The sequence below is a fragment of the Diorhabda carinulata genome, chromosome 4 (assembly GCF_026250575.1).
Source record: "Diorhabda carinulata isolate Delta chromosome 4, icDioCari1.1, whole genome shotgun sequence".
In the NCBI taxonomy this organism is placed as follows: domain Eukaryota; kingdom Metazoa; phylum Arthropoda; class Insecta; order Coleoptera; family Chrysomelidae; genus Diorhabda; species Diorhabda carinulata.
The window spans coordinates 33,815,882-33,830,580 of NC_079463.1; the positions used below are offsets into that span (position 1 = coordinate 33,815,882).

A 14,699-nucleotide genomic window follows, 5' to 3' on the forward strand; every position below is an offset into this window, starting at 1 on the left:
AAGTTTTCTCAATCGATTCTTATGAAAAATAAATCGATATCTCGAATGGTTTCGGAAATATTGAATTTTTTATGCAAGCACGCCATTTTTTTTTTCAATTTTGTTATATAACTTCCTTTCTATGATCAAGAGGGGGTCGTTGTAATTTTTTTTGGGTAGTATCAACGTTCCCCTTTCGATTTTTTTGTATTACAACGTTGCCAGTTCACAAACGTAGGTACTACAAATTTTAATAGTGTTATTTTTCGAAAAAAAGATTTACTACAACTTTCACCCTGTATATTTCTTACATATATGAAACTGAAAGAGTTCAATATGAACATTCATTTAGAACCAAGTTTTCTCAATCGATTCTTATGAAAAATAAATCGATATCTCGAATGGTTTCGGAAATATTGAATTTTTTATACAAGCACGTCAATTTTTTTTAATTTACGTATAATTCGTTATAATAGTTAAAAATATACATTTTCAATGAAATTATGTGAAAAACCACGAAACGATAAGTTATTTTTTCTGAAAAATTCAAAAATTATGGTAGTTTCCTTGTAAAATGTATAGTTTTTCGTAAAATCCGGTTTTTATGAATTTTTTTTTTAAATTTTCGTCTATATTAATTTTTTTTTCAGGATAACTGATCTTTTTTCAACACCCCGTATTAAAAAAGTCTTTAACACAGAAATTTAGCGGAATCTAAAGTGATTTTTTTTATTTTTAGAGCCAATGGGCCCCCCTTTCGAAATATTAAATTTTGTTTCTTAATTTCAAACATTTTGTTATATAACTTCCTTTGTATGATAAAGAGGGGGTTGTTGTATTTTTTTTAGGGTAGAAACAACGTTCCCCTTTCGATTTTTCTATATTACAACATTGCCAGTCCACAACTGTGGACACTATAAATTTATATATTGGTTTTATTAAAAAAAAATATTACTTAAAATTGAACCCTGTATATTTCTCACAAAAATGAAATTGTTGATTCCAATATGGAAAGTTACTTGGACACATAATTCCTCGATCGAATCATATCAAAAATAAATCGATATGTCTTATAGATTTTGAAATATGAAGCTTTTTATACAAGCATGTCAAAAATTTCTGATTATTTTTTGATCATGTTGAAAATGAAATTTTCCGGCAACAAAAATATTTAGTAGTCGCGTATAAAATATAGTATTCTACACGCGTATAACGTAAGTTATTATTCACTCGGTTATTTATAATAAAAACTTTCATTATACACTGGCGATTAATAAACTATCGCAGAATTAACGGCGATATGGCAACGTCGGATTTGTTTAGAATATGACGTAATTTGAAGAGATCGAATCTAAACCGCGTCTCGGACCACACACGACGCACGCGCAATTCATTTACATAATATCACTCACAAACTTTTGTATTTATTTAAATTTCCATGTACCACGTTTCGTAAAAGATGCCCAGTCATACAATTCGAATGTTGTCGAATGCAAAACAGGTAAAACAATTTTATGTCGTGTCATTGATATACGTACCTAGAAATATTTTTTGATTGATGGAGTATTTCGATTTTTTTTTTACGTATAGAACGAGCGTGAATAGAAATGTTTAATTAAATTTTCGTGTTGTACGTCGGAGGTGTTTTATTTGGTAACGCGCCGAACGACAACTTGTACCGGGGGTATTCGATAACTAACCTAACAAATCGAAGCGGATCTAAAAGGAAGGAGTAATCAAAAAAACGGAGAAAATGCGATTGGTTCGGCGAGGTAAAGGAAGAAGGAAAATCCGAATGGAGAAAATAACAGATTATGGAAATTCGAACGGTAAGTTGTATAAGGGAATAGAGAAATGAAAAATATGGGGGGAAAGATGAAAAATTACACGAAAATGATTGAAAAAAGGGTAAAAAAAGGATGAAAAGGAAAAGACTAAAAAATAATGAGATGGACAGAGGTAAAAATAGTAAAAAAAAGAGATGAAACAACGGAGTAATTGGATTGGCGCGGCAAAGGGAGAAGAAAAGTACAAACGGAGGAAAAAAAACAAAATGATAAGAGGAGAAATGTCAAAAAGAGGTGGAATGGGAGAATAAAAGATGAAGGAACGTAGAAAAGGGATAAAACAACGAATTAGCGAGAAATAGGACGAAAAAAAACGAAAAAATAAGAAATAAAAACGAACAGTTGTACGAGGGTTGTTGGAAAAATAGAGAAAACAGGAAAAATCGGGTAAAAAGATGGAAATTCAAAAGGAGAAGACTGGAAAAGGAAAAAAAAAGAATAAAAATCGTTTTAAGGGACGTTAATAAACAATCTAATAAACAAATTGGCACCGGACAGGGAGAAAATGGAAAGAAATGGGAAAAGGAATTGGAGAAAGAAGAAAAATCGAGGAAAAAGAGGAAAATGAGGTAAAAACGTGTATGAATGGGAGAATAAAAGATGAAGGAACGTAGAAAAGGGATAAAACAACGAATTAGCGAGGAATAGGACGAAGAAAAATGGCAGACGATAGAAATAAGAAATAAAAACGAGTAGGTGTACGAGGGTTGTTGGAAAAATAAAGAAAACAGAAAAAAACGGTTAAAAAGATGGAAATTCAAAAAAGGAGAAGATTGGAAAAGGAAAAAAAAAAGAATAAAAATCGTTTTAAGGGACGTTAACAAACAATCTAATAAACAAATTGGCACCGGACAGGGAGAAAATGGAAAGAAATGGGAAAAGGAATTGGAGAAAGAAGAAAAAAGGTGGAAAAAGAGGAAAATGAGGTAAAAACGTGTATGAATGGGAGAATAAAAGATTAAGGAACGTAGAAAAGGGATAAAACAACGAATTAGCGAGGAATAGGACGAAAAAAAACGAAAAAATAAGAAATAAAAACGAACAGTTGTACGAGGGTTGTTGGAAAAATAGAGAAAACAGAAAAAAACGGTTAAAAAGATGGAAATTCAAAAAAGGAGAAGATTGGAAAAGGAAAAAAAAAGAATAAAAATCGTTCCAAGGGACGTTAACAAACAATGGAATAAACAAATTGACACCGGACAGGGAGAAAATGGAAAGAAATGGGCAAAGGAATTGGAGAAAGAAAAAAAAAGGCGGAAAAAGAGGAAAATGAGGTAAAAATGTGTATGAATGGGAGAATAAAAGATGAAGGAACGTAGAAAAGGGATAAAACAACGAATTAGCGAGAAATAGGACGAAAAAAAACGAAAAAATAAGAAATAAAAACGAACAGTTGTACGAGGGTTGTTGGAAAAATAGAGAAAACAGGAAAAATCGGGTAAAAAGATGGAAATTCAAAAGGAGAAGACTGGAAAAGGAAAAAAAAAAGAATAAAAATCGTTTTAAGGGACGTTAACAAACAATCTAATAAACAAATTGGCACCGGACAGGGAGAAAATGGAAAGAAATGGGAAAAGGAATTGGAGAAAGAAGAAAAATGGTGGAAAAAGAGGAAAATGAGGTAAAAACGTGTATGAATGGGAGAATAAAAGATTAAGGAACGTAGAAAAGGGATAAAACAACGAATTAGCGAGGAATAGGACGAAGAAAAATGACAGACGATAGAAATAAGAAATAAAAACGAGTAGGTGTACGAGGGTTGTTGGAAAAATAAAGAAAACAGAAAAAAACGGTTAAAAAGATGGAAATTCAAAAAAGGAGAAGATTGGAAAAGGAAAAAAAAAAGAATAAAAATCGTTTTAAGGGACGTTAACAAACAATCTAATAAACAAATTGGCACCGGACAGGGAGAAAATGGAAAGAAATGGGAAAAGGAATTGGAGAAAGAAGAAAAAAGGTGGAAAAAGAGGAAAATGAGGTAAAACCGTGTATGAATGGGAGAATAAAAGATTAAGGAACGTAGAAAAGGGATAAAACAACGAATTAGCGAGAAATAGGACGAAAAAAAACGAAAAAATAAGAAATAAAAACGAACAGTTGTACGAGGGTTGTTGGAAAAATAGAGAAAACAGGAAAAATCGGGTAAAAAGATGGAAATTCAAAAAAGGAGAAGATTGGAAAAGGAAAAAAAAAGAATAAAAATCGTTCCAAGGGACGTTAACAAACAATGGAATAAACAAATTGACACCGGACAGGGAGAAAATGGAAAGAAATGGGCAAAGGAATTGGAGAAAGAAAAAAAAAAGGCGGAAAAAGAGGAAAATGAGGTAAAAACGTGTATGAATGGGAGAATAAAAGATGAAGGAACGTAGAAAAGGGATAAAACAACGAATTAGCGAGGAATAGGACGAAAAAAAAACGAAAAAATAAGAAATAAAAACGAACAGTTGTACGAGGGTTGTTGGAAAAATAGAGAAAACAGAAAAAAACGGTTAAAAAGATGGAAATTCAAAAAAGGAGAAGATTGGAAAAGGAAAAAAAAAGAATAAAAATCGTTCCAAGGGACGTTAACAAACAATGGAATAAACAAATTGACACCGGACAGGGAGAAAATGGAAAGAAATGGGCAAAGGAATTGGAGAAAGAAAAAAAAAGGCGGAAAAAGAGGAAAATGAGGTAAAAACGTGTATGAATGGGAGAAGAAAAGGTTAAGGAACGTAGAAAAGGGATAAAACATCAAAATTGGCGTATTAACGAAGAATAGGACGAAAAAAATGAAGAAGATACGAGGGTTGTTGGAAAAAAGAGGATGATAAAATAAAAAACTGAAGAAAAAAGGCTGAAACGAAGAATACGAGAGAAAAAAAACAGATAAAAACAAGGAAAAACCAAAAAAAAGGATAATTTCGCGATGGGATGTTTTGTACGTCAACAATTGAATAGACAGGAAGAAGAAAATGAAGAAAAATAATAAAAAAGAATAAAAAAATGTACGAAAGAAAGAAAAGTGGAAAAACAGGGGATGAAACCGATCAAAAAATGATTATAGACAACAACCAAATAAACGGGAAGAAGAAAATAGAGAAAAAATTGAAAAAAAAAACCGGAAATTGGTAAAAACGTCGATAGAAAATATCAAAAATGCGATATTTCGAAAAATCTTTTTTTATAATTTTCCAGCTATTTTTTTTTTTCGATCGATATTTCCCTATCGGGTATATTTGTACGGGCACGGGCCGGGCGGATACCGCTGCGTCTTGGGGCGGATCGCGTTCGGCCCCCATGTCGCGTTCCCCAGCGGGAGTTTTCGACCCGCGGAGCCGCAGGTGTCGTCCCATTAGCAACGTCAATGAGCAGTCAAAATAGAGTCAGCGTGATCTCGAAAAGATACTCTTTGTTACTAATAATAATAATAATAACACGAACCCATTATTCAATTACAACAACCAAAAAAAAAAAAAAACGACATCGTCATTATTTTCATATCGATGGATAGTTATACGAGGCGTTCTAATAAAATACTCACGTATTCGGGTTTTAGTTTTTTGTCGTTGCCTCTGACTACGGTCCTTTCGAGTTTCTCCAAGTTTTTCGTCAACATGTCTTCGTCTTTCAATCGCAATTCCTCGCAGATCACGTCCAAATCTCTAACCGGATCCACTTCGCCTTCTACGTGGGTTACGTCGTCGTCTTCGAACGCCCCTGGTACGAAATAGTTTCACAAAAACATATTTTCAACATCGAATTCTTACAAATTACGTAAGTTACATGAAAAAATACAAATTGTGGAAAAAAAAACGATAAAATATAAGAATTGAAGATGGAAAATCGTTTTCCAAGTTTCGTCGTTGGATAAATCTAGAAAAACCTTTAAAACGGCGTTGCCGAATGTCTTTTTATAACATGTACTTACTGCAAAGATGGAACAAAGCGTCGCAAGCGCTGATGTGTGAAAGAAAAGCGTTTCCGAGTCCTTGACCTTCGGAAGCTCCTTTGACAAGACCCGCGATGTCTACGACGTTCAAAAACGCCGGTACTTTGCTATAATAAAAAAATAAATACACGTAGAAACGTCCCCGTCGATATATTTCGATATTATAACAACAAAACATAATGAATTGTATGGAAAACGTCGAAATTTGAAAATTGGGGGCTTCGGGATATTATAAACCCCATCTGGGATACAGTTTTGGATAGTAGACGCCGTTTAAACAAACATTCCGTCCAAATTGTCTCATAATATAACATTTTTATCATCAGAAATCGTTTCGTAATTTATCGATAACTTTTTACCAATTTTCCCTTCGGATTTTAACTTGGTGGCTATCTCGGGCGGTTTATTCCCCGGTGGTGCTTTATTTCATTGAAAACAAAGTACAAACTACGGAAAATTAGTCCAAGAAACGAGTCATTCCCAGATACAGCGTCCACGACTTGTTCTAGCTGATGTTCAAGTCCACCAAGACCTTAAAGGAAAATTAGGAGTGGTTGTGCGTGAATAGATAATCAAAAGATGACTCAAGACGACTAACTTTGAGGCTAAAAGGCTAACCATAGAAGAGGACGAGTCCACAGAAGACTTGGAACAAGATTCGAACAGTAAACAAGGAGAAATCTGGTTCTAGCTGGTATTTAAACCCACCAATACTTTAAAGGAAAACTAGAAGTGGTTGTGCGTGAATAGATAATCAAAAGATGACTCAAGACGACTAATTTTGAGGCTAAAAGGCTAACCATAGAAAAGGACGAGTCCACAGAAGACTTGGAACAAGATTCGAGCAGTAAACAAGGAGAAATCTGATTCTAGCTGGTGTTCAAGCCCACCAAGACCTTAAAGGAAAACTAGGAGTGGTTGTACGTGAATAGATAATCAAAAGATGACTCAAGACGACTAACTTTGAAGCTAAAAGGCTAACCATAGAAGAGGACGAGTCCACAGAAGGCTTGGAACATGATTCGAACAGTAAACAAGGAGAAATCTGGTTCTAGCTGGTATTTAAACCCACCAATACTTTAAAGGAAAACTAGAAGTGGTTGTGCGTGAATAGATAATCAAAAGATGACTCAAGACGACTAATTTTGAGGCTAAAAGGCTAACCATAGAAAAGGACGAGTCCACAGAAGACTTGGAACAAGATTCGAGCAGTAAACAAGGAGAAATCTGATTCTAGCTGGTGTTCAAGCCCACCAAGACCTTAAAGGAAAACTAGGAGTGGTTGTACGTGAATAGATAATCAAAAGATGACTCAAGACGACTAACTTTGAAGCTAAAAGGCTAACCATAGAAGAGGACGAGTCCACAGAAGGCTTGGAACATGATTCGAACAGTAAACAAGGAGAAATCTGGTTCTAGCTGGTATTTAAACCCACCAATACTTTAAAGGAAAACTAGAAGTGGTTGTGCGTGAATAGATAATCAAAAGATGACTCAAGACGACTAATTTTGAGGCTAAAAGGCTAACCATAGAAAAGGACGAGTCCACAGAAGACTTGGAACAAGATTCGAGCAGTAAACAAGGAGAAATCTGATTCTAGCTGGTGTTCAAGCCCACCAAGACCTTAAAGGAAAACTAGGAGTGGTTGTACGTGAATAGATAATCAAAAGATGACTCAAGACGACTAACTTTGAAGCTAAAAGGCTAACCATAGAAGAGGACGAGTCCACAGAAGGCTTGGAACATGATTCGAACAGTAAACAAGGAGAAATCTGGTTCTAGCTGGTATTTAAACCCGCCAAAAGCTCAAAGGAAAACGAGGAGTGGTTGTGCGTGAATAGACAATCAAAAGATGATTCAAGACGACTAATTTTGAGGCTAAAAGGCTAACCATAGAAGAGGACGAGTCCACAGAAGGCTTGGAACAAGATTCGAGCAGTAGACAAGACAATACGCTGTATCGGTCATCGCGTAGACCGGATTTAGATCCTACGGATAGGAATATTCGAATTGGAAGAACTGCATCGAAATCGCAAATAAAAATATAGAAAAAAATAGTAAACGAAACGATGAATCATCATACAAATACCACGTTTCGAGTTGTAAAGTGTCTGATTTGAATTTTAACGAAATTACATATCGGAGATTGTGGCGAATGCCATCGTTATATCATCGAATCGATGTTCCAAATTAGTTAAAGAATCGATTTAACTCGAAATTATATGGTATTCCACAAATTAATTCCTTTAAAAAAAAAAAAAAGGAAGAAGATGATGAGGATCGGGTATGTGTGAGTGTCTCTAATAGGGGCTGCCAATTTGACGGCGCCTTACGGCCGCGTGGGAACACAAATAAGAGACACACCTTCCTATTTTTAACTACCGTTAAAAATATCTATTTGGTCTATAACTAAATTGATTTCGATTTGATGGAATCGATCCTAATTGTTAGTTTTGTGTGACCGCGTATACGTCGATCGAAAAAATAAAATGTGAAAACGAAATTCGATATAATCGAATCGAAATCCACGGAATGATACGAACCGAAACACCAATCACCACGTCGGAGGGATGTTTCTGATGAAGAAAACGACGACGATATTAACGAAATCGTAAAATATTGTTTCGTCGTAAAATTGTGATGATTTTTCACTTGGAAATGTTGTTAATGAAAAAATAGAGTCCAGGGCTAATAATACGGAGATTTTTCGATGTTCCAAACTAATTTTATGCTTGGAAATAAGAAAAAAGATACACGACACCGAGTTATTTATTTTTCTGTCCGATCGTCAAATTTTGTTGCGATTATCCAAAAGAAAAACATTTTCTTAAGTACCAGAAGTAACTGGTTGAACAAGGGAAGGAAAAAATTTATTTTTCAACGTAGTTTCCATAGTTTTGTCCATCGATGGTGATGGTATTTCATCGCACGTTATCCACGACGTACTATTGTTGGAAAATAAATTTCCAGAAATGTATCTCCTCTAGAAACGACTCGAATTTCCGGAAAATCTATACCGAAAAATCGACAAATTTTCTTGGTGTTTTTTGTGGGGATCTTAGGTAAAAGCGGTGCAGTAAGACTAAAAATCGGACTTGTGGGTGAACCCTCGCTAAAAGCGACTCGAATTTTTGGAAAATCCGATAAAGTACACGCGTAAAAGACTCAAATTTTCGGAAAAAACGACAAAATACACGCGTAAAAGTTTTTTGTATTTTTTGGGGGGATCTTAAGTAAAAGCGGTGCAGTAAGATCAAAAATCGGGTTTGTGGGAAAATCCTAGCCAGAAACGACTCAAATTTTTGGAAAATCCGACAAAATACACGCGAAAAAGTCTCAAATTTTCGGAAAAAACGACAAAATACACGCGTAAAAGTTTTTTCGTACTTTTTGGGGGGATTTTAACTAAAAGCGGTGCAGTAAGATCAAAAATCGGGTTTGTGGGAAAATCCTAGCCAGAAACGACTCAAATTTTTGGAAAATCCGACAAAATACACGCGAAAAAGTCTCAAATTTTCGGAAAAAACGACAAAATACACGCGTAAAAGTTTTTTCGTACTTTTTGGGGGGATTTTAACTAAAAGCGGTGCAGTAAGATCAAAAATCGGGTTTGTGGGAAAATCCTAGCCAGAAACGACTCAAATTTTTGGAAAATCCGACAAAATACACGCGTAAAAGACTCAAATTTTCGGAAAAAACGACAAAATACACGCGTAAAAGTTTTTTGTATTTTTTGGGGGGATCTTAAGTAAAAGCGGTGCAGTAAGACCAAAAATCGGGCTTGTGGGAAAACCCTAGCTAGAAGCGACTCAAATTTTCCGAAAATCCGACAAAATACACGCGAAAAAGACTCAAATTTTCGGAAAAACGACAAAATACACCCGTAAAAGTTTTTTCGTACTTTTTTGGGGGAATTTAACTAAAAGCGGTGCAGTAAGACCAAAAATCGGGTTTGTGGGAAAACCCTAGCTAGAAACGACTCAAATTTTCGGAAAAACGACAAAGTACACGCGTTAAACGTTTTTCTTAACTAAGAGCCTAGTCGGAAAACCTTCGCCAGAACTGACTGAAAGTTCGGAAACTACTTGATGTAAAATCAAAAGTAGAATTCAGAGTCTTTTCATTCGAAAACTTTTTTTTTCATAACGCCTTTCGAAATATCTCTTTTGCAAACCCAAATAAAACGAAAAACAATAAAAACTCGCTGCTTATTTTCATTTCACTTTCACGCGTGTATTTTATCGAATTTTCCGAAAATTTGAGTCGTTTCTGGCTAGGATTTTCCCACAAACCCGATTTTTGATCTTACTGCACCGCTTTTAGTTAAGATTCCAACAAAAAGTACGAAAAAACTTTTACGCGTGTATTTTGTCATTTTTTCCGAAAATTTGAGTCTTTTTCGCGTGTATTTTGTCGGATTTTCCAAAAATTTGAGTCATTTCTGGCTAGGATTTTCCCACAAACCCGATTTTTGATCTTACTGCACCGTTTTTAGTTAAAATCTCCCCAAAAAGTACGAAAAAACTTTTACGCGTGTATTTTGTCGTTTTTTCCGAAAATTTGAGTCTTTTTCGCGTGTATTTTGTCGGATTTTCCAAAAATTTGAGTCGTTTCTGGCTAGGATTTTCCCACAAACCCGATTTTTGATCTTACTGCACCGTTTTTAGTTAAAATCTCCCCAAAAAGTACGAAAAAACTTTTAAGCGTGTATTTTGTCGTTTTTTCCGAAAATTTGAGTCTTTTTCGCGTGTATTTTGTCGGATTTTCCAAAAATTTGAGTCGTTTCTGGCTAGGATTTTCCCACAAACCCGATTTTTGATCTTACTGCACCGCTTTTAGTTAAAATCCCCCCAAAAAGTACGAAAAAACTTTTACGCGTGTATTTTGTCGTTTTTTCCGAAAATTTGAGACTTTTTCGCGTGTATTTTGTCGGATTTTCCAAAAATTTGAGTCGTTTCTGGCTAGGATTTTCCCACAAACCCGATTTTTGATCTTACTGCACCGTTTTTAGTTAAAATCTCCCCAAAAAGTACGAAAAAACTTTTAAGCGTGTATTTTGTCGTTTTTTCCGAAAATTTGAGTCTTTTTCGCGTGTATTTTGTCGGATTTTCCAAAAATTTGAGTCGTTTCTGGCTAGGATTTTCCCACAAACCCGATTTTTGATCTTACTGCACCGCTTTTAGTTAAAATCCCCCCAAAAAGTACGAAAAAACTTTTACGCGTGTATTTTGTCGTTTTTTCCGAAAATTTGAGACTTTTTCGCGTGTATTTTGTCGGATTTTCCAAAAATTTGAGTCGTTTCTGGATAGGATTTTCCCACAAACCCGATTTTTGATCTTACTGCACCGCTTTTAGTTAAAATCCCCCCAAAAAGTACGAAAAAACTTTTACGCGTGTATTTTGTCGTTTTTTCCGAAAATTTGAGACTTTTTCGCGTGTATTTTGTCGGATTTTCCAAAAATTTGAGTCGTTTCTGGCTAGGATTTTCCCACAAACCCGATTTTTGATCTTACTGCACCGCTTTTAGTTAAAATCCCCCCAAAAAGTACGAAAAAACTTTTACGCGTGTATTTTGTCGTTTTTTCCGAAAATTTGAGACTTTTTCGCGTGTATTTTGTCGGATTTTCCAAAAATTTGAGTCGTTTCTGGCTAGGATTTTCCCACAAACCCGATTTTTGATCTTACTGCACCGTTTTCAGTTAAAATCCCCCAAAAAAATTCGAAAAAACTTTTAAGCGTGTATTTTGTCGTTTTTTCCGAAAATTTGAGTCTTTTTCGCGTGTATTTTGTCGTTTTTTTCCGAAAATTTGAGCCGTTTTCGGCGGTTGTTTTCCAACCAGACAAATTTCTAGTACAAACGCACCCCGTTAAGTTAAAATTCCAACAATAGCATCCATTTTCTGGCGACATATATACATCGTCGTGGAAAACACGCCGCCATTTTAATTTACCCCCGACCTAACCTAACATTTATCGGTTTTCGTCGTGCACTAAATCCGTCTATCACCGTCGAGTTTTTTCTTTCTCAAATCAACCACATCGAATCGCCCACAACACGATATTTCCTATCTTGTATAATACACTAATAATCAAATCGATATTTTCCTATTTTTTAAAATGACACCTTGCGATATATTTCCACTTAGCGAATCGAACGTTTTATTTTTCTTTCTTTCTTATTCTTCTTCTTTTAAATTATCGGGTACGATGTTTAATCTCACCTTTGGCGTCTCACGAATCGCTTTCGATTTCTCCAATTTCTATTCCATCAAATCGCGAACGTTTATAACAAAAGTCGACAAAAAATTAAATTTTCGAAACGTAAAAGGTGGCAATTTCGTTAATAACCGCTCGTTTTGTACACGGAAAATAACAATTTACCCAATAGAAAATTTATTTACCTTAGAGGCTTGAAGTATTCGCATAAATAGTCGAATCTTTCGTCGGGCACCGGTACGCGACGTGCTGAAACAAATCCACATGAAAATTTTTCCTCCAAAACGCGTTTTAGGAATACTCCGCGAAGATTTTTTCCATTACGAAGTCTTCGGTAGCAAATACCCACCTGGAACATATTTTTCTCGCGTCTACATTTTTAAAAAAATCCCGAAGGATTTTTCGCATCACCTGGTATACTAAACGAAGCGTTTAAAAATCAAAATCTATTGGATTCGAGGAGTTTTATATTACGAGGAAGATCCCTATTTTCCTATATTCCCTATTTTGTGGAACGGAATAGTTTCCCGTTGGAGCGTGATTACGAGGGAGGTTCGATATGTTACGTCCGGTTGGGTCGCTTGAAAATACTGAAAATTCGCGTTTAATCGCCGGATTTTTTCGCCTCTATTAATCTCGAGCAAAAGAAATAAATCGGTAAATCATTTTTTTTTTCCGAAATTGCAACTTGAAGCAATAAAAATGACACTAGTCCGATTATATTGCAAATTCAGTTATTTATCATGAATTTTTTAAACATATCTCGTTTCCAAGTTTATTAAAATGTTTAATAATATTAAATAAAAAGATTTTATTTACCGGACAAGCGCCTATGACTCGGTTCAACGACGTAATCAAATTATTCTTTCGTATTAATATAAACCAACTTTAAAATCATCAAAAGTCTCGATATTGTGGAAATTAACTTTTAAAATTTCGTTATTAATACGAAAATTAGTTTATTATTCAATATCAAGTGTTTTTAATCCTTATTTACGAAAAAATCATATTTTAGAACACGGAATTTGTTTCCAAATGCGTTTTCGACACGTTCAGATACGATTTTTAACAGTTTTTCGACTTAAATTGTACGTAAATTAATTCAAACGACGAAAAAAAACTGTGATAATCGGTTACATAATCGAAAAAATTAATTAAAAAATCCCGTACGGACGTAGAATTGAATTCCATTACGAAATTGGTTGATTACCCACTAAATCTAGTTCTTGGCGGTTTTTTCTTGTCACTTAACCTCAAAATTCCATTCGAGAAGAAAGATTTTTAACAGAAAAATTCATTTTAAATACAAATTATATTATGTAAAACATGTAAAAAAGTTAAAATAGAGTATAAAGACTAAAAATTTCGTAATTTACGATAAAATTTTTATTTGCGTCGTTTTTTATTTGTTTAGTTACGATCCGCGTACTAATAATGATTTGACAGTTGACATTTTGACGGCAAAATGGCGTGTCATTGCGAATCGCCGAGAAAAAAACGATTTTTAAACAGAAAAATTCATTTTAAACACAAATTATATTATGTAAAACGTGTAAAAAAGTTAAAATAGAGTATAAAGACTAAAAATTTCGTAATTTACGATAAAATTTTTATTTGCGTCGTTTTTTATTTGTTTAGTTACGATCCGCGTACTAATAATGATTTGACAGTTGACATTTTGACGGCAAAATGGCGTGTCATTGCGAATCGCCGAGAAAAAAACGATTTTTAAACAGAAAAATTCATTTTAAACACAAATTATATTATGTAAAACGTGTAAAAAAGTTAAAATAGAGTATAAAGACTAAAAATTTCGTAATTTACGATAAAATTTTTATTTGCGTCGTTTTTTATTTGTTTAGTTACGATCCGCGTACTAATAATGATTTGACAGTTGACGTTTTGACGGCAAAATGGCGTGTCATTGCGAATCGCCGAGAAAAAAACGATTTTTAAACAGAAAAATTCATTTTAAACACAAATTATATTATGTAAAACGTGTAAAAAAGTTAAAATAGAGTATAAAGACTAAAAATTTCGTAATTTACGATAAAATTTTTATTTGCGTCGTTTTTTATTTGTTTAGTTACGATCCGCGTACTAATAATGATTTGACAGTTGACGTTTTGACGGCAAAATGGCGTGTCATTGCGAATCGCCGAGAAAAAAACGATTTTTAAACAGAAAAATTCATTTTAAACACAAATTATATTATGTAAAACGTGTAAAAAAGTTAAAATAGAGTATAAAGACTAAAAATTTTGTAATTTACGATAAAATTTTTATTTGCGTCGTTTTTTATTTGTTTAGTTACGATCCGCGTACTAATAATGATTTGACAGTTGACGTTTTGACGGCAAAATGGCGTGTCATTGCGAATCGCCGAGAAAAAAACTATTTTTAACAGAAAAATTCATTTTAAACACAAATTATATTATGTAAAACGTGTAAAAAAGTTAAAATAGAGTATAAAGACTAAAAATTTCGTAATTTACGATAAAATTTTTATTTGCTTCGTTTTTTATTTGTTTCGTTTCGATTCGAGTATCTAATAATGATTTGACAGTTGACGTTTTGACGGCAAAATGGCGTGTCATTGCAAATCGCCGAGAAAAAAACGATTTTTAAACAGAAAAATTCATTTTAAACACAAATTATATTATGTAAAACGTGTAAAAAAGTTAAAATAGAGTATAAAGACTAAAAATTTCGTAATTTACGA

General features: G+C 33.9%; 1 protein-coding gene across 1 annotated transcript in view; it reads right to left on the reverse strand.

The window, feature by feature from the left end:
• LOC130893083 (obg-like ATPase 1) overlaps positions 1-14,699 on the reverse strand; it is a 39,252-nt gene that overhangs the window by 11,940 nt on the left and 12,613 nt on the right. Inside the window, exons 3-5 of the mRNA XM_057798872.1 lie at positions 12,163-12,223; positions 5,740-5,867; positions 5,353-5,528 (exon numbers count right to left, since the gene is read on the reverse strand). Of these exons, the coding sequence (XP_057654855.1) occupies positions 5,353-5,528; positions 5,740-5,867; positions 12,163-12,223 (365 nt within the window). The remainder of the gene's footprint in view (positions 1-5,352; positions 5,529-5,739; positions 5,868-12,162; positions 12,224-14,699) is intronic.